At 48.5% G+C, this 25,292-nt stretch overlaps 1 protein-coding gene across 1 annotated transcript; it reads right to left on the reverse strand.

Moving 5' to 3' along the window:
- Positions 1-10,479: 10,479 nt before the first annotated feature.
- LOC144157901 (acetylcholine receptor subunit beta-like) lies at positions 10,480-23,605 on the reverse strand. Its single transcript, XM_077688617.1, has 8 exons — positions 23,491-23,605; positions 21,080-21,228; positions 18,917-18,961; positions 18,690-18,799; positions 17,020-17,116; positions 15,835-15,995; positions 12,497-12,759; positions 10,480-10,932 (listed from the first exon to the last, which is right to left on the reverse strand). Exons 1-8 carry the CDS (start codon positions 23,558-23,560, stop codon positions 10,622-10,624), a joined length of 1,206 nt encoding a protein of 401 aa, XP_077544743.1. The 5' UTR covers positions 23,561-23,605; the 3' UTR covers positions 10,480-10,621.
- Between the last annotated feature and the right edge of the window lie 1,687 nt (positions 23,606-25,292).

Raw genomic sequence — 25,292 nt, forward strand, 5'->3', positions numbered from 1 at the left:
GGTGTCTTTTTGATATATTTTTTGGACGATCAGCAAACAACGATGCTATATGCGGTGGAAGTCCAGCGAGCTGCAATGTCGTCAAAGAAGTCTGCAAAACGCAAAGTAGAAGACGAGAAGGGGTGCTTTTAGGAGCGATGGGAACTGTCTTACTTCTCACAAAACCAAGAGGCAAGGTGTTGTGCTTAGTCTGCCACCAGACTGTGGCTGTGCCGAAGGATTACAATGTTTGAAATCACTTCATGTCATGCCATCACGAGCAGTACTCTTACAAGCAATGTTCACAAGCACACCGTGAGTCAACTGAAGAAGACGTTAGGAAAGCAGCAAAAGCTCTTCACAAAGGCGGCCAAAACAGGGGACGGAACAGTACGGGCAAACTTCGTTACTTGTGAGCTTATCGCCAAATAATCCAAAGTCTTCACTGAAGGCCTATTCGTCAAACAGTGCCTGCTCGGAGTCGCTGAGGCTACCTGCCGAGCATGAAAAAGACATTTGAGAAAATATTCCTCTCCCCAAACACAGTCGCCTACTGAACTAACGTGATCAGAGAAAACATTGAAAAAGGATAAATCAACCGATGCCACAAATTTGAAGCATTGTCAATTGCAGCTGACGAAAGCACGGACATCACAGAAAACGCACAAAGGGCTTTTTTGTAAGGGGTACAGACACTTGTCTCCTTGCTGAAAGTGAACAAGTTATCTATCCACTCAAGGATGACTAATGAACAGCTGCGATCAACCATGAGGATCGTCTGCGCAAGAAGTTCATACGGGCATTTCTTCTGTCGTCCCAGCCAAGTGTTGCCAGGCATCAAGCCAGAATGTTTAGAATAGCAGTAGCTATATTGTGTTTCTTTAGGAAATAAAGCTTGGTGACTTCCCTAAATGACACTCGAATTATTTTCTCGTCTGTTGGAATTAATAACGCTTTGTTCTGGCAAGCTACCCTCATGCATTTTTTTCGTGAGGCACCCACTGTGGTCAGCATGTGTTAAACCATCACCGTGGGACATATTGTTCATATTTCAGAATCAGCATCCGTATTTTAGTCATCCTGGAGACCAGTACACGATATGTTTCTCGAAGCCTGACGCCAACTTCTATTCAGAAATTACCCGGCATTTTTACAAGATTTCGGAAAGGACTACTTGTTTATTTCAAATGGCAGCGTTAGCTGTCCTTCTGTTACACCCGCCTTGTCTGAACCTTCGCTGTCCCGGCCCTTGCGGGACTAAATTTCGTGACTGCAACTCGCTCATTGCTGTGAGTTTGAGACGCCTGATTTCCAACAATCTGAATGCTTCCAACTCAACAACAGCAGAGCTGGACAGTACCTATGATATGAGGAAAGACAATTGGGAAGACGGCGTTACACTTTCACCGCACTATTTTCTGGGATGCTCCCAATTTACCTAGACAAGCCAGCTGTAGGACCTCGTTTTATTTAAAGGGGCCATGCAGATAAAATAAAAGTTTGTTGTTTTATTCGAAAGATTTTGTGTTTTATAGTGCCCCCAGTGCTTGTAAGGCAGAAAACAACGCCGTATTCACTAAGAAATTAATCAATTTAGTTTAAAACTTTGATTCTCCCGCCAAATCGTGTGTTTTCGTGACGTCTGCCATGAAGTCACAGGGGCAGGAATTCAAACGAACTTCCAGTGCATCGTTAGGCTCTGCAGCCTTGCTTACCGTCAACCCTCTCAGATTGCGCTACCATATACGGAGCCGCGGACCACTCTCCGCTTTTGCTCTATTTTTGATTCTATTTGCACCTGGCTTGTTCTTGTTACGCTAGAAAGTAATCGTTTCGTGAAACATGGGGTACGCTCGACAAACAGGGTCACGTAGACGACGTCGCTTACGCCAATCAGCCAGTATCGTGTAAGACAACTCCAGAGCGGCGGACTGCTGTGCAGCTAAAACAAGCATAGTGCGCCCAGTACCATCAGCAGTGTGCATCGGTACTTCTATGCTTACGTGTATTTTCATAAGTTTCATTGTTTACCCCACCATTCTTACTGCTGTAAAATGAATATGAATCACATTAAGGCAAAAATAGCTCGTTCGGCAAGCTTATAAGCCCTGCTTAGTTTTCGTTTGCTTTTGCCGGCCTCAGCCAATCGCACAGCTTGGCATATGACATCATAGATTCTGTTGCGGGAAATGATCTAATGGGTCGCACGGCCATTTCCCTTTTTCCTGATTATATAGCTTGTTTTAGTGAAGTGTGCGTAAAAAGTGGTGTCAGTATGATTCCATCGTGACAATCTTTCGAATGAACTCAACTTGTGTTCTGTCTGCATGGCCTCTTATATACTGAAGGACAGCCCTGAACAACCTGACCAAATAAACCAAGAACTGCACGGCTAATCAAAATGATTTTGTAAGGGCTCAACACAGCCAATGCTTTACAACCTGTCCAAAAGCCTGTTGGTATAACTGGCCCCTTCAAGACCGAAATTTCGGACTGAGATGAATGCAGTCACACTGAGTGAACTAATCTCATTGAATACAACTAGACATTGGTATCAAGACAAAACAACCTTGTCTCTATTACAAACAGCATGGCCAGGCCTGACTGAAAATAACGATTACTGACCACTTCACAGTGACCATGCTTCCAAGTGTGACTTTTTACTTCTCCTTAAGTGCGTTACCAGCAACACCCATGTCACCCAATACCGAAATAACAGGTTGCGTCATTAGGGAACATTCTGAAATACACATTGTTAATCCAATCCATTGTTAAACCCGAGATTGTGTCGTTTGCTTACAGCAGCGACCTAGACCGGGAGTACAATTTTTTGCACTTTTGAACAGAATTCGACAATGCTTCGACAATACTTCGGGGGGATACAGTTAAAACCCGATCTAACGAGGTCACCGAAAACCGCGAAATATTTTGTTAAGTCGAGAACTCCGTAAAGTCGGGACTGTCATTCTACAAGCAGTTTATCCCATAAATCCTATGTGTAAAGGAGGGGGGGGGGGGGTGGAGGGCATCCCAGCAGCTACCATGACATTGTAATTGCGGCGGCCGCGGCGCTCGCCTGCCGATAATTTAGCAGTGCGCTGAAAGTTCGCGGTGAAAATAAGGAGAATAAAACAGTAGGGGTTCTGGGCGAACAGGATTTGTTTCCCGGCAGAAAAAAAACTGTGCTTTAAGCCTGCGTGCGGTTTGTTAGAAATGGGCGGACACACATTTTGTAGCCCGCAAGCGCAGTCAACGTGTCCTCTGTTTCTTCGCGAGATCCGAGAACAAGGATCCCAGCGAATGCGCAGGCGCTGGGAGAAACCTCGAGTACTAGTAGCAGAAAAATTTTATTTTAGACAATATCGGTGGAGGAAAGGTTAGAAACATTAAAGGGCTGCGTAAAAACGAAACGAGGTGCCTAATTTTTTTCTTGACTTGGAGCAGTAAAGATCGTGGCATTCTAACGAAACACATTCCAAATTGCTCCTTTTTTAACACGAAAGTGTTTCATGCCGGGGCCCCCCAAGACTTAACTGACGTCATACCCGTCATGGAAATGACATCGCCCGAAAAACTTCGATTGACGCGGCAGCACAGGGATTCGAGCCACGAACTCTTTCGCCGCAGCGGCAGGTACGAAACGCGCTCCCGATTGCGCTATGAACAGACGCGGGAATAGAACGACAAACGCGCCTTATATTCTTTCGTTGAGAAGGTGCTGCCATCTAGAAGAGGCGAAGCAAAGTAGTGCATCATGACCACGGCCTCCGCGATCGGCGTCCGGCGGCGCGCCGTTGCTCCGGCCGTCCCAATCGCCCGGAGAGAGCGTAAGTTGAAAAGGGGGCGTGGCCGCGTATGCGGCCGCACCGTGGCGCGCGCAGCCGATGGTTCGAACGAAAGCCACGTATCCTGGAACGCTCATCGAAATGGCTTTTCGTCAACTTTCGCGCTTCCCATCGCAATAAAAAGAAAGCATAGCTGATTTTATGGGTGCAAAGCGTCTCATAGAACCTGAAAATGCATTTATTTTAGCTGCGATTGCAGCAATGCGACTTATTTAACATGGGCTGTGCCGCTTTATGCCCTCGACGCACTGACAATATTCGCTACTACCGATGGGAAATTTCTGGCGGAGAAATAACGTTCGGTTCGCTAAAATGTCATTATTTTTTCGGGTATTTCTTATCCCAACTTATGTATTTTATATAGTCTGCATGGATAATGCAGTTCAGTAGAGCGTGGGGCGCGGTCGCGTCGTACCCACGACAGATGGCTGTGCTCTTATCTAGCCTTCGAATTAATGCATGTTTGGCAGAAAAGCACCCGTCTTATTTTTAGAATTAACGCGTTTAAGGAGATTACGTTGAGCGATAGCCTCAAGGATGCGGCAATCTGCTCTACACATGCGCGTTAAGCAAGTAATGGTTTCATTTTCACTCGCAACAAATTTAAAAAACTTAGTCAGGTGCACTCTGATTTCATTGTATTCTTAAACGTATTTCGGTGGCCACAGGCAAGCCCATTTTTCCTGTTTTGGAAGGAATACCCGGCACATTTAAATTTTCAATTAGTGATTTCAAAGCACGTCTATGTGCTAAGCAATGATGACAGCTTTCATGTTTGTTTTGGACATTAGCCACTTATGTACACACTAAAAGTTGGAAACCAAATGTGTACTGCACACTCGTTCAAGAGCTGCATAGTTTATTAAACAGTTATTTACAAACTATATTGCACTTACATTCACAAATCTACACTTTCAAGGCATCTGCATGTCTTCAAAAACGGAACAGTTCACACACGAAGCACTTTGCGATGCAGGGGCTTGGGCACCAGTTTTTTTGCGGTACGCGGCTTTGTCCGTGACAGTTGCACCAACATTGGCAAGCAGTGGCTGAAAAAAAAAGCGTAAAAGTCAAACGATGGTTTATGCCGAGATTTCGGCAAAAAAAAAAAAAAATCCATATTTTGCACCAACGCCAGTTGCACTGAATCCTTTAATTAAAGTCGGATGCGGCGCTTCAATGAATGCTATTCGGGATATTCGAAAGCTATTCGAAGCTTTTTCTCAGCCCATCGCTGTCGTTTTTCTCGATCACACATATCTAGATCACACATATCTAGATCCAGCCTGCGAGCACTCGTTGCTCGCAGGCTGGAGCGCTGAAAGATTCACAATATTTTGCACGCCATTTCAGCAGTGTAATATTCAGGCCAGCCTTTACAGCTGCTTACATGCGCGGGTTCTTCAAATGACTTACAACACGCCTCAAATAGCTGCATGCCACAAACAACGAATATAAATCTCTTATCGTAAATAAAAAAAAAAGCATGGGCAAAATTATATAATCAATAGGCTGCATAACACGTGTTCCGTGAACGAGGCTTCAAACACGAAATAAACAAAAATTAAATTTCTAAAAATAACTGCCGAAAATCAAACACGGCACCTGTATAAAAATGCAATCACTGCGCTTGATTGTTGTCCATAACCCACCCTACGCAGAAATAAAAATATAACGGCTGTTCCAGCAGGCAGGCACCCGATAATTCGCTCGCCGAAAAGTTCTCGTCCCCAAATGTCCCCGCACCGAAATGTCATGCACTGATCACAGCGCAACAATCACAGCGCGATTAACTTTTCACGGCACAGTGACATACCTGGGTTTCAGTGCTGTTCCTCGAAGCTCCTAGACAAGCGGACTTCATGACCTGGTCGTTCGGTTGGTCAGCTTAACAAAAATAAAGCTGCAACACAGTTCTGCGTGATCCCGGCAGCGAAGAAACGCAGCCACAAAGGCTCCGCAAAGCCGTCCAGGGGAGCCGGTGCAAGCTTCCCAACCATCGGCTAACACCGCCATCTCGCGGCGCGTTCCGGCGTTAGCCGCATTACATGTTTTTGCTGGGGGACGCGCCGAATGGGACGGCCGGAGCAACGGCGCGCCGCCGGACGCCGATCGCGGAGGCCGTGTCATGACGCTAATGAGCGCCGACAGTTGGCGCCTCGATGCCAGCGCCTACATGTAGGGGGACGCGCTGCGTAAGCTGCGGAGAAGCCGACTTGCAGATTTCGCGCTCATGACCAGGTCCGCTGCTCCTTTCGCTGCAGCGGACCGTGCGTTCACCAAACGATTCGCTGCCAACCCGTTTGATTTCGTTCGCACGGACGGTTTGCGAGTGCCTGTGGTTTCAGTCGGATTTACGCAATGCTCCGGCGCGTGCAATCCAGTGTCTAACGTTGATGCGCATAACGGTGCCGTACCCACGGAATATAAATAGCAATTGGCAAGTTTATATCGACGCACAATAAACATTCGACTGCTCCTGTGAAGGCACATTTCACCTTCGTATTTTACCGGTTCCTATAGAAGAGGGAACAACCCCATATTTTTTTTTCAAATGTGTCAGTTCCTCGAAATACTTCGGTAAATCGGGAATGGCTTGAAGCTATTTCGTTACTTCGGGTTCATACAAGCATTGAGTCATATAGGTACCTGCGGGGGAATTCGAATTTGTTCGTTAGATAGGGGAATTCGTAAGATAGGGCTTCGTTAAATGGAGTTTGCACTGCATAAGCGACATAGAGGGGGGGGGGACCGTACCCCGTCCAATTTTATTAATTTTCCTTCCCAACAACCCGTCTCTTATCTCATTGCAGACTAGCGCACAGTTATGAAGTAGTAGCGGCTGTTCCTAAAATTGCTGCCACATAAGGCAAAACAAGTTTTGCAGTCGTGCCGGCTGAAGCCTGGACTACATGCTGCGAATTCGAAGGAAAATTCGCACCATGTAGAGCGATCTTGAGGCTGAACAGCGACACCGCTCAGTTTTCGTTTTGGGGAAGGACCTGCCAGGGACCTTGTACTAGAGGTCGGCCGTACCATGTAAACAAACAAACAAACAAACAAACAAACAAACAAACAAACAAACAAACAAACAAACAAACAAATAAACAAATAAATAAATAAATAAATACTTCTGTTCAAACTCAAACCCGTCTTTCTTTCTTTCCTCCATTCTTTCTTTCTTTCGTTCGGTCGTTGTTTCTTTTTCCTGTCTTTCCCTTTATTCCTTTCTCTCTTTCTTCCTCGTTCTCTTTCTTTCTTTCTTTCTTTCTTTCTTTCTTTCTTTCTTTCTTTCGTTTATGTCAATGTTTATAATGTACTAGCTGTTTGTTGAAAAGAGCTAAAACCATAGGGGATGACTGTTATACTTGTTACTTCAATGAAATTGCGGTATGCTTCGACAATATTGATAAGTGCGGTAGATTTCATTTAACGAGAGGGATTGTCATTAAACTTGAATACACCGAAAGCAAGTTTCACGAGAGGTGATGTTGAAATGAACCAGTTGCATCTGTCTTGGTGAGAGTGAGAGAAAACATCTTTATTTGTCCTGCAAACGCGACGCGGCCTCACGTCTTGTCAGCCGGCCACTCGGCTTCCGTCACCTACTCATGCCTACCTCCGGGTGGGGGTGACACTTTCGGGCGTTGAAGCTCGAGGGCGTCCGACACTTGCTGGACGGCCATGTGTTGTATGACGTAGTCTTTGCACGCCGCCGCACTGACAAGGTACGGCGGGAACGTCTCTGCTGCACTGGCCTCGCTCGGGTGTCTTCTGCAGTCCCACAGGATGTGGGCCGCCGTGGCCCTGTCCTTCTTGCACATCACACACACATCACTGGGGTACACCTCCGGGCATATGTGTTTAGCTATCACTGGAGTCATCAGCGGACATGTTTGCAACTGCCTAAACACCACTGCTTCGCGTCGCGTCAGCTTAGGGTGGGGTGGGCGTAGCGTCCGGCGGTTACTCCGGTACCACTCCAGGGTGTCCTTGTAGGTGGTGAGTGGCACCACCTCGTCGTCTTCCTCCGCCGCAAGTTGGGGGCTCGGGCTCGCTCCGCGGCTGGTGAGCGCGCGCGCCGCCCGGTCCGCCTCCTCGTTGAGGTTCTCGCCCATGCTCAACGGGCCGGCGTGCGCTGGGAACCGCTTTATAGTCACCGCTGATCGTCTGGGGAGTAAGGCCCCGCACACCCTCACAACACTGAGGGAGACACTGTTCGTAGCGTAGTGCGGATCGCCTATCTCGCGTCACTGATCACTGTGGTGCATTATGGGTTCGCAAGGGCTAATGCGATCGCCATCTCTTCGGCCTGGTGCGTGCTCTATTGGCCCTGACGCTGCCGGCCGCGTACAGCGCCCCGGTGGTGGCTGCTACAACCGCCGCGGCGTACGTGTTGGGCCAGTCCGGGTACTTGGCTACGTCCACGTAATATGCTCCGGTGTCTGTCGCGTGTGTCGTCACCCGTGAGTGCCTTGGCTCTGGCGAGCCGTCGTTCCTGATTGTGCTCAGGATGCATGTGCCGGGGGATGGGTGGCACGTGGAGGTTACGGAGCAGGTCCCGCGGGAGCGAGGCTCGCTCCGCGCCGTCCTGCGTTCCTTGTCCCTGGTGCCCGAGCCGCGGTAGGATCGCGCGTCCCGCTCTCGTTTGCCTTAGTCTCGTCAGCTGTGCCGTGCGCTGGGCCTCGGCTATCTCGTCGAGAGTTGTGAACTCCCAGCTCGAGGAGCTTGTCCGTGCTGGTGTGTGTGTATAGCCCGAGTGCCGCCTTATACGCCTTGCGGATGATGGCGTCGAGCTTCTTGCGCTCCGCCGCCTTCCAGTCGTGGAAAGCCGCTACATAGGCTACGTGACTGACGGCGAATGACTGGACGAGCCGGAGCAGACTTGCTTCCTTCATCCCCGCATGCCTGGTGGACACCCTCCGAATGAGTCTAGTGGCTGTTTCCATCTTAGTTTCCAGCTTTCTGATTGCGAGGCCGTTGTGCCTGAGCGCGTCTATTTGGAGGCCGAGCACCCTCAGGGTCTTAACGTGTGGGATGGCCGTGCCGTCCCGCGTTCTCAGGGTGATGTGAAAAGCTCCCAGTTGATAGTGACAATCTAGAATATAGAGCAGTAAGTAGCCTTAAAGGTCAACTGCACTCAAATTTCACGTCGACCAAATTTATTTTTAATGTGTAGTAATTACCCCCAAATCAGCTGGGACATGAGTGGTAGGTCCGCGAAAAGCCCCGTTAATCAGTCAGAAGCGTTTAAAAAAGCTCCACCGCAGACCACGCTGCTCCTGCGGGCGGATCGCGTAAACAGCCATGACGCGCGTGTGACGCTGCAGCCGACGGGGGATTCTTCCTCTGGCCAGCCACGCAGCTGGAGAACCGGTGGAGCTCTGTTGCGAACGCTGCACCCATTTGCTGCCCCGTGCGCGCGTAGAGCTTGCGCACAGGCTTGCTCCCGAGCTGCTGACCGTCCTGCCGCTCTCTTGCCGGCTGCAACGTCATTTTAATGGCCGCGATCTCCTCAATTTCGGTTTCAAAATCGCCGTTTTTCGCTGACCGCTTGCGGCATCCACGCGCATATTTCAGCTGTTGTATGTTGTATCTTGCTTACTTTTTCAGCAGCCTATATGGAAATAGTGTTTTCAAGAGGTCGAAATTTCGAGTGCAGTTGGCCTTTAATCTTCACTACTACTGAAATATTTTTCGCCACAACGCGACAGAACTATTGTTCGATGTGCCTTACCTAATTTAATTAGGGAGGCTACAAAGAGCGGGAGAGAAACTTTAATGAAAGCTGAAGAGAGGGAAGCTACCAGAAATTGGAAGCTACACATAATTTTGAGCAGGTACAGCGGGAGTGTCACAGCACAGGTGACGACCGTAGTGGCCTCGGAACGTTTTACAGAATTAAGTCATTGCGAGGACGGGTCTCAGCACTGTGCATTGTTCTCTTGCTCTGTCCGCCCTCCCGCTGTTTCTATTCTGGGTTTTAATAAAGTTGGCGTTGACAAAAAAAAAAGGGGGGGGGAATTATCTGATTTGCTTTGACCTCAGCTCAAACTTAACCTGGCCGTTTAATTTCAATTCCACTCAAGCAATGTCAGCCGAGACTCACTGGCACACTGGAGATATCGTCATCAACTGCACTGCAGATACATCGGGCAGTTGAAAGGGTCACTGGATTACATTCTTATGTGGACAGAGCGTCGAGGAGCAGCTCGTACTGAGGATTTATCAGCAGAGATGTGACGCGGGGGAAACTTTTGCGCGACCTGAACGCACCAAGACACCGTGTCCCGCTTCGAGCTTTAACCGTGTGACAAGGCATGCCGCAACAACTTTGGCCCAGGGCTTAGCTTTCCGCGTATACTATAGATGATACATCATGCCTGCAAACTTCGTTTCTGATTAGCGGTGTAGCCTCCGTTGTAGGCCTTTTGGATGCAGGAGGCAAATTGAGCCTCCCCCCCGAGGATAACGATGTGCAGCCTCCTCCAGGTGACGAAGTGGGCGCAAAAATACTGGGAAGACTCCTTACTCCCTCTCCTGCACTCTCTACAATTCCACACACTATACATGAGATGTGAAATGTTACAAAATCTGTTTGCATATTGCTTTATTTGAATACCAAAATTCGTTATAAAGTGAAAACCATTGGGCAAGTCTTCTTCTCTGTAAAAACAAGCTCTGGGGATATTCAAACCTGTTATGGGAACACTGGCGGTGCATCAAAACACCCACACGGCCTTCTTCGGCATGCAGAGAGTGCTTTCTCGGCACCTTAATCAAGCAATACAGTCAGGTTATATGCATAATAGCACAACAAAGGTCGCCGTGAAGACGAGGCCGAGAATGCGGTCCAGGGCCCGAGCCGCTGTGGCCCACTCCCGGGCCATGGCGTTGCTGAAGGACTTGTTCTGTACGCCTGCGTCTCCTCCGTTCCCAGGCTGCCCCACGGGACACGGGCACGGCAGTCGGAGGACCAGCGACTCGGAGAACCGGACGAAGGCGGCAGGAAGCGTCCACGAGGGCGGGCTCTTGGCCATGTTGGCGCTCAGGACGGTGCTGGCCGCGATCAGGGCGTTCATGAATACCGCGCTGCCCAGAACTTTCACTGCAAACCACACAACTAGGTGTTACTTGATAAATTCATTATCATCATCGCAGTCATCATCATTTGGTAACTGCAGTGACAATCCTTTTGGGGTGATTACTGCGATATACACCGATTGGTTTGGTTACGAGCTTGGATTCTTCACCACAGCTAAATGTATACACGACCGTTGAGTCGTTTCATGACTTGGACTGGTGGGGAAATTTCAAACCGACTTCATTTAGCACAAAATAAGTGAACCAGCACTTGTATGGTTTGGAAATGCCCGCACTGAAGTCCCCAAAGATCATCGCAGTGGTAGCGTTATCCCAGTTAACACATGCAAAGTGGTGGGTGGTCACAAACTTCTCGATTTGACACTTGGGTGGGCCTGGAACTATATACACTGCAGACATGTCTTTCGCTTATATGTACTACTTATACGGCACAGACACGACCCACTGGGTGTGTCACTGTCCTCTTGCGAGTCAAGGATGTACGTTTTTGTTCAGGTCTACATGACTTTTGAACAATGTGGAATTGATGTGGATATTTACGGTACTGCAGTACAAACTCTTCCTAAATCTTCAGAAAGATGTTTAGTGAAAGTAAGTCTGTTCCCTATATGTACAGTGGTTGGTTGATGTGAATCATACTGTTCAAACTCTCCCGACAGGAAGGGGATGAACCGCTTTTGCTTGCAGACATCATCATTGCAGCCACCGACGACTGTCACCCGAACGCTACACTTGCTACTCGATTGCCTGGTCGCTTTTCACACATAGTCCCGTAGATAACACTGCCTTCTCTGTTCCCTTCGTAGCTAATTACAGGCACGCTGCTCTTCGGGAGTCCTAACTATACGTGAGAGAAATAGAGAGGTCAGCCGGGTTGCTGTTGCCTTAATGATAATTTGCGTGGATGGATTGCCTTCCATAGGGTCAGTCGAATACAAATTAAGTGCCCCATGCACATGCGGGTTTATCGCAGATGTTTAAAACATTTACCATCCCTTCCCATCCCTTCCCTTCCCATCCCATCCCATCCCATCCCATCCCATCCCATCCCATCCCATCCTTTCCCATCCCATCCCATCCCATCCCATCCCATCCCATCCCTTCCCTTCCCTTCCCATCCCATCCCATCCCATCCCGTTCTATCCCTTACCATCCCTTACCACCCCAGGCGACCATTTTTGGCACGCTAAGTAAACGCACCTACGAACGATCTAAATGTATACCGGTGCGTGGTTTATGACATAAGGGAAATTATCCCTTCTTCGTGATGGATACGTGCATTGTCTTATCGAGATCAGCGTCGCTTTTTTGCGATTTCTGAGTAACCGATTTGACACAAGGGAGCCAGGGTGCGTCCAGAGATCTTATCGAAGCTCATCGGTCGACCGACCGGTCTATGGGGAAATGCATTAGTTTTTAGACAAGGCTCAATCGGTCCCACCAAGAAAGCTTTAGGCCTTTTCTTTTAAAAAACCCTGCCGCCCTATACGGTTTCGCTGCAATAGCTAGCGTGGTCATAGCTACCTGTGAGAGCAGAGGTCTGAGCCTACCGCAAAGTCGATGCTCACCTATCTTGGGCACTTCGGTCGATCCTGCCAGGATATCTTCTGCTTGGTAAAGCAGCAGCAGTGACGTCAGCAGGGCGACTGCGGTCAGCGTCCACTTGCGGTCCGACTCGGGCGGAAGCCAGAATACGAGTAGGGAGAGGAGCACCACCGCCACCGTTGGCAGCAGGACGGTGAAGAGGTGCAGCGCGCTTCGCCTCTCCAGGAGGACGGTGTAGTAGATCATGGGGTAGACGAAGCTGCCCTCCATGTAGCTCTTGACCACTCTGCCATTTGGCACCGCAGAATATACAAGGGCCGGTAAGAGAGTGCATATAAGTGTCGCCATCTCATGCGCAGGAGGCATCACCCACGAGAGGATTGTAATCCTCGAAGCCTTACTTTCGCGTAACTTTCTATTTAAGCGTGCACGTGTGCATGCGGTGAACATGTACGTATAGGTCCGCTGGTGTTCATATTTGAATGATAGACCTAACCTTTACAGTTCCCGGCGTAATCTATCAGAGCGGAGGTAGTTTGGCGAGCTGTTTTAGGGGCGAAGCTCCTAAAGCCATGGGTCTGTCCATCCCTTGTGTCTCGTGGTACGTGACCGCCGCATGCTTTCGGAGATGTCGCAAAGTGGGCCGCGTTGCACGCGCAAGAACCGGCTGCAACCGGCAGCGCAAACTCGGCACCGGGAGCGCGAGCTTGTCTGTGTAAGTTCTTTCTTTGCCGTTGTGTCCCATCCTACGTGACAAATTGTGGTGGAGGTGCGGGGTAGTCCTCGATGGCGCGGGGTCTTTCACCAGGTCTGGGCCTGGGAGCATTGACTCCGAAGCCCCGTAGCCCGAGTTCCCTGTAGGGACACCGACGGTACATGTGTCCTGCCTCGCCACAGTGGTAACAGAGGGATTTGTACAATGTACGCACACAGTCTTACGTCTTTCTTAATGATGTAATGGGCGAACTTTCACGGGAGAGTTACGGTTACCGATGATCTCCCCCTCTCGAGCTTCGCTCCACTTATCATCATTCATTCCATGGATATGGCGTGATTTTTTTGTTCCTGGTAAGGAGTGTGTTCTTCACACGGGTCTCGCCCCTCGCTAAGCTCTCGTATAGCGCACTCGTCACGACCCATGGGAGACAGTGAAGAAGGAGCTCGACAAGAGTGGGTTCATGATACCTGTACTCATAAAGTAACTGCGCCATCTGGGGCCACGAAATTTGAAGTGGCACCACGGTGACTCTCTTGAGATCAGACAATGTACGCCATCGCCCCCTCACCTTACTGGTGAGTGGATTCAAGAGAAGTGTATCTGCGTTTGTCTGCTCATGTCTGCACACATCCATCCTCTGTCGTCGCTCATAATTTTGTTTCCCTATGCGCCACGATGATCGCAGAGAGGCCAGAGCTTCGACAATATTTAGATTGTATGGAGATAAATCATCTACCGCCTACACGGACACAGCCGGTTACTCCGCAAGAGCATCCATGGCAGCCACCGTCGTTTCAAATGAGCAACACAGGTGTAGCATCTCAATCCCCGGACACAACCCTCTCCAACCCGAGGAAGCGGCGATAACATCTTGAGCTTAGCCAAAGCGACACCAAAGTTACCATCACGGACTGCCAGTGCAGGCGTGCCGCAACTTTGCCATCGATCGATTCCACGTCACAACACTTCGACTAATCAATCAGAGGCCACCAACGAGACCAATCAGGATTGTACGGGCACCAGCTCACAGCGGCATCACCGACAACGAGATCGCCAACCTCGTGGCTCGAGATTAGACGTGCCCAGCCAGCGCTCATGAAGCCGAACCCGAGCACATGCATCCCGTTTTCACATCCCAGGCAATTACACAGCACTATAGGCTGCCCCGTAAAACATACCGCTCCCTGCAAAAATAGCTACCGATTAACCACGAAAGATTATTCCGCGCGGTGCACGTTAACTGCTTCCCACACCCCACCAGATTTTACCTCATTGACCGGACACAATTCTCTACCCTTAGCCGCTTTTGAGGAGAGCCTTGGACCCTCAAACACATAGTGGGCGGCTGTGACAAATCTACCCTACATGTCTCCCACAACCACCTTTCCATAAAACTATGGGAGAGAGCCTTCACAAGCTCCGCCCTCGAAGATAAGCTGGGCTTGATTGAAAGGGCTGACGACGCGGCCCGAGCTCAAGGCATCCTGGAATAAGGACACCTCTCTGAAGCTTTTGCTTCATTGAACTAGTTTATTCTCCCTCTCCCTCTTCCTATCCCTCTATCTCTCTCTCTCCCTCCCTCCCTCCCTCCCTCCCTCCCTCCCTCCCTCCCTCCCTCCTCTCTCTCTCTCTCTCTCTCTCTCTGTTTTCTATGAAAGAAATGCTGTTGGCGCTAGACAAGCTGTCCTGAAATATTTGCCCTTCGTGCACGCATGAACCCTTTTACCAGGACCACTGCTTCTCGCCGAGAAAGGGTGCACCTGCGGGCTTCTTACAGAAGTTTCATCGCCTGTCCTAATGTCCAGGTGGCGCAAAAAATATCATGGCTTGGGGTCTGAACCAAATGTGCCGGATTACCCAGCGAACCTGTTTTGGTTTAACTTTGTTGCACACATTCACGAAACGAAAATCGATTAACGGTACAGTCTGAAGGAGTGCCCCGAACTGCTGCGTCTTGCATGCCGCTGGTGTCCTCGTTATTGATGGTGGAAGCGGATGTGTCGAGTTCTACGCCACACTCTCTCCACCCTCTGCCGCGCCTCGGCTGCTATTCTGCCACCCCCTCTATCCCTACCCGTTTTCTGTATACAAGGACGCGTTTCGTTCGAAGACATTCTTCCCGGCCCGGGTACCCAGCTGGAAAGCATGAGTGAGTGAGTGAGTGAGTGAGTGAGTGAGTGAGTGAGTGAGTGAGTGAGTGAGTGAGTGAGTGAGTGAGTGAGTGAGTGAGTGAGTGAGTGAGTGAGTGAGTGAGTGAGTGAGTGAGTGAGTGAGTGAGTGAGTGAGTGAGTGAGTGAGTGAGTGAGACTGAATTTGACCTGACGTATTTATTGTCCTCGAACAAATCATCCAGAATGACCGCGTGCACGTCGTTCTAAGCACCTCAGAGGATCCCTCAGCTCAGGTTACAGGTTACAGCATAGCTACCCTGAGCTGTAACCTGTGTCCACTCAGGCTAATCCGGGCATTTTCGGAGATCTCGAGTAAACCGTCTCTTTATTATTTCGCCTGTACTCGTTAAATAGAGCCCGTACTGGCGACCGTGATCTGGCCCGCATGCAAGAGCATTTCATTGAGGAAGACGCGGAATCGCATCACGAAGACTTAAGCTGAATAATTTGAGTTCATTTCCACTAGGCATACCTGCTAGCCTCGATGGACACGAGGCGAAATTCAGACAGCTCCCGTTCCGGCAGGACCGGTTGCCCAGTGGTGTGAAGATCGACATCCTTCTGGGTGAATATGATGCTGGAGAAGACGATGTCGCACTGGTGCCGGTCGAACGGGAAGTCGCTCATATCCGTCTGCGGGATTGATTGATTGATTGATTGATTGATTGATTGATTGATTGATTGATTGATTGATTGATTGATTGATTGATTGATTGATTGATTGATTGATTGATTGATTGATTGATTGATTCTAATTGGGAAAAGGGCACGAGCAGACACTTCATGGTTCACTCCTTTGTCAACGGGATTGGTACAAACATACGATAACATGACAAGTGATATTCGTACACATACACGCGCATGCACCCACATGTGCGATACAAATAATAGAAATGAAATTAGGGTGAAGTGTGTTTAGCAGCACGCGGCGTATCTTGAAATTCTTGTGCGTGTTAGTGTACGTACGTGGAGAAATTTGGCAGCGGCGTAAAACAAAATGGTGGCGCCCATTTTCAAGCTCTAGGTTAGAATTGAGGCCGCAGTGTTTCGAAGCAGCAGTTATATAACTACTTGGCTGCGGTTTCTCACTGATCACAATCTTTTGTGAAGCTTGTGTTAAGCCGGCCCTTTTTACGAATTTTATATTTTCAACACTTCGCGAACGTAGCGGTTTTTTTAAACTCCCAGAAAGGTCCATGTTGCGAAGCATGAACCGGTGCACGCTGTAATGCTCCCCTAGCCACTTTGGAAGGAAAGGCTGCAATGGTTGTGTATTTTGAGAACCGCCTTAACTCGCAGGTATACAGAATAAGTAAGCTGGTCTACAACGTCATATAAGATTGGGAGTTCCCTCAATTAACTTCTCTCTTAACTGACCATTTTTTAGCGTTTTCCCGCGGTTGATCTTTTTTTTTTCTTCGTTGTTGCCATCCATTTGCTACGATACAAAGACGACACCACTGTAGTTCGCCCCTACTTCAATAAACTGTAACGCCACTGAAGCAAAGAAGCCCTCAACGGGGCTAGCAACTGAAACCACAGAAGCAGTGATTCCGACGAACACTGTATGTATGTTAGGAAGATACGCTTTAAACACGGCGACTGGAATATTAGGAAGGAGAGGGAGGAAGCGTTTATTCGGGAAATGATTGCTTACTTTGCACGTAGCGCCGATGGAGTAAAGGGGACACCAAGCGACGTCCCCAGTGTGGCTTAACGACACCATGGCATCCCGCGGTCCGCGCACGTTCAAACTGCGAAACCACGGAAGGTCAAGTAAGTGAACGCCTATCGGTCGCCAGGGAATAACGTAGCTGCGTAGTGTAATACCCACATGTGCAATGCGTGTATAGAAGAAACCTGTCGCGTACAGCGTGTGCTGTAGAGCAGTGATTTTCAAATGGGGGTTGGAGGCATTTCAGAGGTCCGCAAACCTCGTCGAAACCCCTTCCCTCGTCCCCTACCTTTTTTTCTTTCTTTTTGTATAACCCGCCTGAAAATACCACTGAAGAAATTGCTTTGCCGCTTAACACATTTGTTAATTTCCATCTCTGAATAGCACGTGGTTTAAAGCTGCCTTTTTGCAGAACATCGCAGCTGTGCAAAAAAGCCAGCCGCACCAAATGCGGAGATTGAACAGGTGTATCGGCGACTAACGTTGCAAAAGCAAATTGTTTGACAATACGATACGTATAAGCGTACTTCATCGTTAATTCTCTCCTTTTACCTATGCAAGCCCAACAGAGGTCCTCGGCAAACTCTTGGTTTAGAACCACTGATGATAAAATCTAAAGTACTCTCTGCAGAAAACCGGCGACAGAAAACCGCCCGGTGCACTTGAAACCAGTGAAGTGGACCGGTTTCGTTTTATATTTGCGCCATACTTGTCTCTTACTTTTGCTTCATCGAGCTCAGTACAGCAGAGTTCAGCAATCTAAACGTAACAACCACGCCGATTTGATCTCCTCCTAACGGGACTACTGATTCACCCTCACTCGCTTTATCGGTGTCTCTAGTCGTTCTAACCTCCCGTAGACACCTTCTGCACCATGCCTTTATTAAAATACATGCCTGCGCCTGTTCTGACCCTCTAAACATCAAGTAAAAATAATTGGTTACACTTTCAACTTCAATGGTTAGGCAAATGATTCTCTCGTTGTGCTGGTTAAGAAATATTTCGGTTCGTTCAAATCATTCGCCGTGACATGGAACTGAACAAGAAAGGACTACTACGCAACATTGATGCTGTCGTACGCCAAATTTTTCGTTTGTGTTGGGTTGATTGCTTGCTTGCTCGATTGATTGATTGATTGATTGATTGATTGATTGATTGATTGATTGATTGATTGATTGATTGATTGATTGATTGATTGATAGTGGTATCCCCTTTGAAACGGGTCGATGACGTGTTATCTTACCAAGAAAAACTAATGTATCTATGTTTTATACTCTTAGTTTAATACTTGAAAACAAAATGCGGCAAAATGCTTCAAAAATGCGGCAAGCTTCTCCTGTAGACGATCTAGCTATGCAGAAAAAACCAACAAAAGCGTGCGATTGCAGATCTGCGAGGAAGACACGGCACGTTGCAAGTCACGCACTATACGACGAGAAATATACACGGTGTCATAGGGAGGTGTCATGTACTAAACTCTATGTCCTCCAAAGCTGAGAAGTTTATTTCCACTGTACGCTGCTAAATGCCCGAGGGGCATTCATAATCCAGTCCAAAACTAGCGAGAAACTTTTGCATGTAACTTGCAAAGCCTTCGCGCTGTGTCATAAAAAAATTGGGGCCATGTGCTAGTGGGTAAACTATGTACTCACGGTTCCATGTGTATGATCGCCGCCGTCCATACTTCGCTGGAGTTTGCGAAGAAACTGTCGACGCCACCGTACTGCTCTGGATCCCACGTAAGGCGATGGTCCCTCCACGACTTAGAAACAGATACAAACATACAAAAAAAGACAGGAAAGCATGGACACTGACTCAGTGGCGATGCGGTGTAAGCCATATCGTCATTGTTGGGTGAATAAAAAAACCAAGTAATTACCAGGCACAGGAAAGCGTTCATAAACAAATGATGGCGCTTTGGAGTCTGAAAGAAAAGCAAAAGCGGAAAAATACATTGGTTGGGTAGATCGCTATTTTTTCTACAATCGTAGCGAAAAATAAACACAGCTAACGGCGTGCTTGTACATTAGCGACTTTTCCTCCTAAATACTAGCGCCGTCAGTTTTAGTACACATAACAAATATCACGTGCTTCCTAAACTCAGAGCAGAATGGTGCTTAATTACGCATTAGCGGCTGACGTCATATGGTTTTCCTCCATTAATCATCATCCCGATCATCTAAACTGTGCGCACAATGTCAAAAAAGAAAGGAAATAGCAATCAGTAAGGGTTAACTCCTGAATTCCTCAAGACGCGTACATGCATAACGCAACCGTTCGTGCGTGATCTTCAATGGACCACCGTGGTTCTTTCTACCCAGATTGTGGAGCCATTCCGTTAAAACTTTACTTCAGTGGCCAAGTGATAACTATTAAGGCAGCAAGACAACTCGGCGTGAAAATAAGTCTGCCTGTATGGGTATAGCTTGTAGTCACTGGCGAGGCACGCACGCAGGCAACCATGTGATTGCGCCGTTATTTGTTACGTCGGGCTCCGCGGGATGGCGGTACTTGTCCGTGCTAAGCACAGGATCTGTGTTCGACGTTCCAAACTCTACCCCACCGAACGCAAAGTAATACCTCGACTAAAGTTTGAGTGCGATTAATAACATCTCTGTTGACACCACCGTTGAGAATCGGGTTGAAACGGAACAGAGACGCACGCTGGTGTTTTTTTCTCCTTCGGCGTGCCGGTGCGCAGTGGCACAGTGCGTGCCATGTCCGTGGCGCATCGGCCATGTTGGTGGCCGTTTCCAGTGTTGCCAAGAGAGGAAATTTACAGCTAAAGTTGGTAAATTTACAGCTAAAATGGTAAATAACACGTATAGATTACAGTGCTGTGAATAAATGTCTCGGGCGCTTATAAGTCTGCTTGCGTCCTCCGAAGGCGAAAGCCCGGGACTATCGAAGACTCGTTTACTGCTGCGTCATGTTCGCGCCTCTTTCTTCGCTTTCGTTTCTTTTTATTTTCACGGAAATTACTCCGGCAGGTGGACAGGCCGCAATTTTCGTGGCTGTCAATTGCCTCCTGCTCTTGCAACCCGGGTTCCGATCACACACGAACCCAAATGTGTCTTTACTCGTTTTCTCTTCACAGCGGCGGCCATGTTCTCCCCATTCGTGTTGACGCGGACGACGACTACGGTCACTTTTCGCGTTTGAGGAGACACCTAAAGCTTTCGCCTTCAAAAAAATGCTCCTCTCGCGACGAAAAACGCCAAAAGAGTCAAAACGGTTGTTGCCACTCCATACACTTTTTGTGTTACAGTTTTCACACCTCCGGAATTTCATAGAGCTCATATAACCATTGTTGCGAATCGACTGCGCGCGTTTGTGTGCATGCGGGTGTACTTGCGTGTGCGTGTGCGCGTGTGCGTGCGTGTGCATGTGCGTTCGCGTGCGTGCGTGCGTGTGCGTGCGTGTGTGTGTGTGTTTGTGTTACGCGAAGCGCGGGCTTCGACAGCGCGCAGCGCGATGGTGCGGCGTGATACTTTCCCGCATAGCACTATTGCTGGGAGAGGAAGACGACTTGTGGCGCTCATGCGACTTCGAGAATACGGCGCGGCCAGAACCCCTTCGAGCATGCAGGGGGGGGCATGCCCATAGAGCTTATCTACGTGCGAGGGTGCTTTTGCTTGAGTGTGTTTGACTCTAAAGTGTCGACGCTCTTCTTGACCGTTGAATTGGAGACTACAAATAGACCTTCTTTTCTGGAGGGAGGGCAATGCGTCCTGAGTCTTTGCGAAGAACGTTACTTCGCCTGTTGGAGCTGTCATACTGTAAGCACGCCAGTGTGCTGTTTCCTGGATCATTGCTTCGGTGTACTCGCTGTGCATTAAACAAGCCAAGTTTTTCTCCTGGCTCTGCGTCCTCGGAACGGAGGCAATGCCCTGCAAGCCACTCACCCACCACGCTAGCGTGACGGAGGTCGGCACTTGGAAGCCTTCGCTAATGTAACACACCCTGAACTATAATTTAGCAATGTATGGGTACGAGCTTACAGTGTTTAGACACTCTGAACCAAACAATTTTTTTTTCATACCAGGGTGGGTACGCTGACGGGCTTCAGATCGAGGTACACATCGGTCGACTGGTTCGCGGCCGTCTGTGGCCTGATCCTGATGTCATATTTACCGTTCAGGAGGAGGTCTGTTCTGAGTCGCCTTACTTCTTCCGTCCGATTACCAATCACTGCAATGAGAGCGAAATGTGGGTCAGTTGTAGCCGCCATGACAGGTCTGCCGTACGTCGTTGATGTGGGCCAGATGGCGCATGATCTAGAATCAAACTGACGCTCACGAAGAACTTCAAAAGCTCGATTCTCAACAACTCACTGATGTGTTCGTAGTTTCATTTCTATTGCGTTTTCATGTTTCATGTGGCGAGAGTAAGCCCAGCGGATAACAGTTTTTGCGTAAGTACAACCATGGACAGATAGACCATTGGAACCTTGTCCTCGGGGAGGTAGTGGGTCTCGGAATGCGACGAGAAAAAAGGAGGGCTGTAGGACTCCGATAAAACAAGGACAAGGCATTCTGAGCGGCACTTCCGCCATCGTTTCATATGGCAGTGTGTTATCAACGAAGGGAGAAGAGTTAGGGGACGGGGAGGGGGAGGACGCTCCATCAAGGACCATCTGTAGCGACTGTTAATCAGCTTTGCCGAGAAATGTTCATGAGTGCGTGCATTTGCTCACTGTCCGTAATAGTGCACTATGAGTGGAACGGATAAGCTTCATTTAACATCCACCGCTATTTTCGGACGCTCTCCAGGTGGGACCCAGGTTTCATCAGACCAGGATACCTTTGTGCTTGCTGGCGAGATGAAAAAAGGGACTAGAGCGAAAGACAAAACCGCAAACATTGGCGTAACATTTCAGGTCGAAGTGCAGCCACCTGATTTTGGCTCTGCAGTGTTAACTTGATGTTCGTTTAAATATTTACCGTATTTCACCAATATCATCTTATCCTATTCAACGTCACTAAGGGGGCAGCGTGACGAGGGTGATAGTATGGAGGGGAGGGGTGGCGGATGATGGAATTGTAACGAGGGTGGAGGGCTTGTGGAAGGTGTGTATGAGGGGGCAAGCGTATGAATTCACCTAAACACAAACCTGACCCACAACCAGTGTCGCATATCGCCGTACTGGCGCATACTCCATCGCATCAATTTGAACGATTGCTCCAAGATCACTGTGCATAGAGACGGCAACATGTGCAATGTGAGCATTCACAATCATCTTCGTGTTGGTGCCGTTCTTTTTTCCCCGACCCGGAGGTAGAGCAGCGGTTATCTCCAGTGGGGAAGTGGGCACCTTTGCCCATTGCATGCATACAAAAACTACCCACACGATGCCAGTATTCTCCGAGGAGATAATTATCCTACAAAACCTAGCTTCTGCTCCAATTTTTCTTGGCCGAATTTGCTTAATAGTGTTTCACCCTGCTCGCTTGCCTCAGTTACATCTTCGCTATGTTTGCTTAATTTTCGTCGAATTTCGCAGTTAAGATGGTTTTTGTTTGTATACAGAGCAGTCACGCATTCACACACGTTGACAAAATTCTCGTTGATCTATTTTGGTCCCTATTGTTCGTAATCTCTGTTTCTTGCATACTATAAATCGTGCCTCGCGTCTTTGCAACTGCAACATTGATTGATTGTAGGGTTTAACTCGCCGACGCAACGCAGGTGATGAGGCGCGCCGTAGTGGAGGGCTCCGGATTAATTTTGACCACCTGGAGGTCTTTAACGTGCGCCGAAATCTCGCTCACACGGGCGTTTTCGCTTTTCTCCTCCATCAAAAAAGTGGCCACCACGTCCGGGAATCGAACCCGCGTTCTCGTTCTCATCAGCGCAACGCCTTCGCCACTGAGCCACCGCGGCGGGTTTTGCAAGTGCAACACTCGCTAACATAAAGCGCCAACAAGACAACTTTAACTTTATTAAACGCCTCATGCAATAGATACCCTTCCCGTACCACCAAGGTATAACGGATACGAAAATGTATGTATTACAATGATGTGTCTCACTTTCAAATCGAAAAGCAATTCAAAAAAGCAATTACACGAGATACTTAGAGCAGAACGTAGCTCAATATTAACACATAGATAATTACAGAATATCTCGAAGTTATTCTCGCGTTATTTGCCGTTGATTTGGTGTGTCTGTGTGTTTGTGGAATTTTGCACAGAAATATGTGTGGGCCCAATGTTGAATATTACCGTCCATTAGGACTGTCATTTATTCTACAATTTTTAACGTTACTGTGCTTGCAGCTGATCGAACAAGTGCAAAGTGTGCGCCCTTATTAGATCGCGGGATCATTCGAGCTGGCCATTGCCTTGTTTCAGTTTGGCTCTCGTTCAGCTGAAACCGGGCATACGCGTGACGAAACCCGCCAAGTTCGCCGGCATACGGTTCAAGCATAACTGATCTAAATAACGTTTCACGTACCTTCGTTGAAACATAAAGCCAAGGTGCACACGCGGACTGCTAGGCTGACTCGAAGCCGTAGCTCTCTCATGGTAAGACCAGCGTCAGAAAAAGCAGCGGCGTGCGCCTCGAGGAGGCGCAGCTTACGACATTCTATACCCTGTTGCTTCGCTTTTTGTTTTTGTTTCTGCGGCGGGGGGCGTACTAGTAGGATTCTCGAGTTCCCTCAGTCGAGAGGAGCGACAACGAAGCAGTCTCCGACTTCTTCCTTGCGGTCAACGCCACCCTCTTTTTAGCCGAGACCCTAAGGTCTCTCACTGCGCGAATTGCTATAGCATTGCGTAAGTAAGGAGAACGCTAGTGCTTGCGAAAGAGTCAGCGTAGGGACCGGAACGTAGCTGTACCGAGCAGGATCTCCCCGCTGTTGCTTTTGTGTATCGAAAATTTTGAGATGTATTTTCGAAAAATCAAATTAGGGTGGGGGCCCGCTCGCGCCTCCATAGAGGTCAACGAGTTTGCCCACAAACAATCCTGTGCGGTCCTCGCACCCACAGGCGGAGGAGGAAGACTTGGAGTACTGCCCGTTCATCACTTGCTTCAGGGACATCAGGCAGCACTAACGACTGGAAAGACAGAAACACCCTACAATTTATACCAACATCTTTAGAGAGCAACGGGCAGTCCTTCGCCTTATTCAATCTGGATCCTTCCACGCCCCAACATGTCATGTTTCCGGAGCAGTACGTTGCCGAAAGTAAATTTTGTGAAAACCAGGATCACTCCGCCACATAACTGGAAAGTGCGACTTTAGCTCAGAAAATCTGCCCCCTTTTCCCCTACCCTTCTTTTAGAGAGCAATGGGAGATCTTGGTGTGCACCTCCTGAGTGGCGACACAGCTTGCGCTGGGCGACAAGGCGCAGGCAGCCATGATGTCATATGGGCTCCAATGAACAAGGAACCACTCCCAACGGGCCACACGACCTACTTTTGACGCTCAGTAAACGTATTCTCTCTCTCTCTCTCTCTGTCTCTCTCTCTCTCTCTCTCTCTCTCTCTCTCTCTCTCTCTCTCTCTCTCTCTCTCTCTCTCTCTCTCTCTCTCTCTCTCGCTCGCTCGCTCGCTCGCTCTGTTGGGTGTGTGTGTGTGTAAACAGCGGTTGGAAAGACTAAGTGTTGAGACAAGTTAGGGACTTAAGTCTTGATTACGCACATCAGAAGAAGGATATGCTGATAGCTGTGACACTGCGTCGTGCCGTAACAGTCCTCTGGGCCTGTTTCTAGGCCATGCCAGAAGCTTTTATGCCACAAAGAATTCAAAACAGAGGCCCACATATCGAATAATATTGAAAATCTATTACGGAAAAAGCTGGCAAAAGTACATTTCTTTTCTTTTTCTCATCAAATATCTTAGTCACAGCTTAACCTTATGCTTTTGTTTTGAAGTCTTTATGATCCAAAAACATTCACCGTGGCCTAGAAAAAGACTATAATAACATAAAGTCGTGGAAAAATAAAACACCAAAATGTAAGCCTGAAGATCTTTTTTTTTTCCGACTCCAGTTATCTAACGGCTCCGTTACGATGTTGAAGTGCGAATGCATATTATTCCTCCTTACTATGAACTATTTTTCCTGAAATCGTTATTCGCGCAGCGTTCCGTGCGCGTGGAAATGTCTTCACTAGAAGTATCCTTAAAATCAGCATATCAGCATCAAGAGGAAAGTGGGGGGGGGGGGGGGGTCACCTTGGTGCAATCGAAAACGGTTTATATTTCTACACATGGTGCAGCTTTGGCCAGCATCGTAGATCATCCAAACGTGTAA

This window comes from Haemaphysalis longicornis, unplaced genomic scaffold (assembly GCF_048455015.1).
Source record: "Haemaphysalis longicornis isolate Haplotype H1 unplaced genomic scaffold, Haemaphysalis longicornis Haplotype H1 scaffold_10, whole genome shotgun sequence".
NCBI lineage: Eukaryota > Metazoa > Arthropoda > Arachnida > Ixodida > Ixodidae > Haemaphysalis > Haemaphysalis longicornis.

Coding starts and splice junctions, on each gene's coding strand:
- LOC144157901 (XM_077688617.1), bottom strand. CDS start 23,560: ATGAGAGAGCTACGGCTTCGAGTCAGCCTAGCAGTCCGCGTGTGCACC. Junction 18,962..21,079: donor CCGTCAGCGTACCCACCCTG/GTATGAAAAAAA, acceptor CTTTTCTTTCAG/ACTCCAAAGCGCCATCATTT. Junction 18,800..18,916: donor TGAACGCTTTCCTGTGCCTG/GTAATTACTTGG, acceptor TCTGTTTCTAAG/TCGTGGAGGGACCATCGCCT.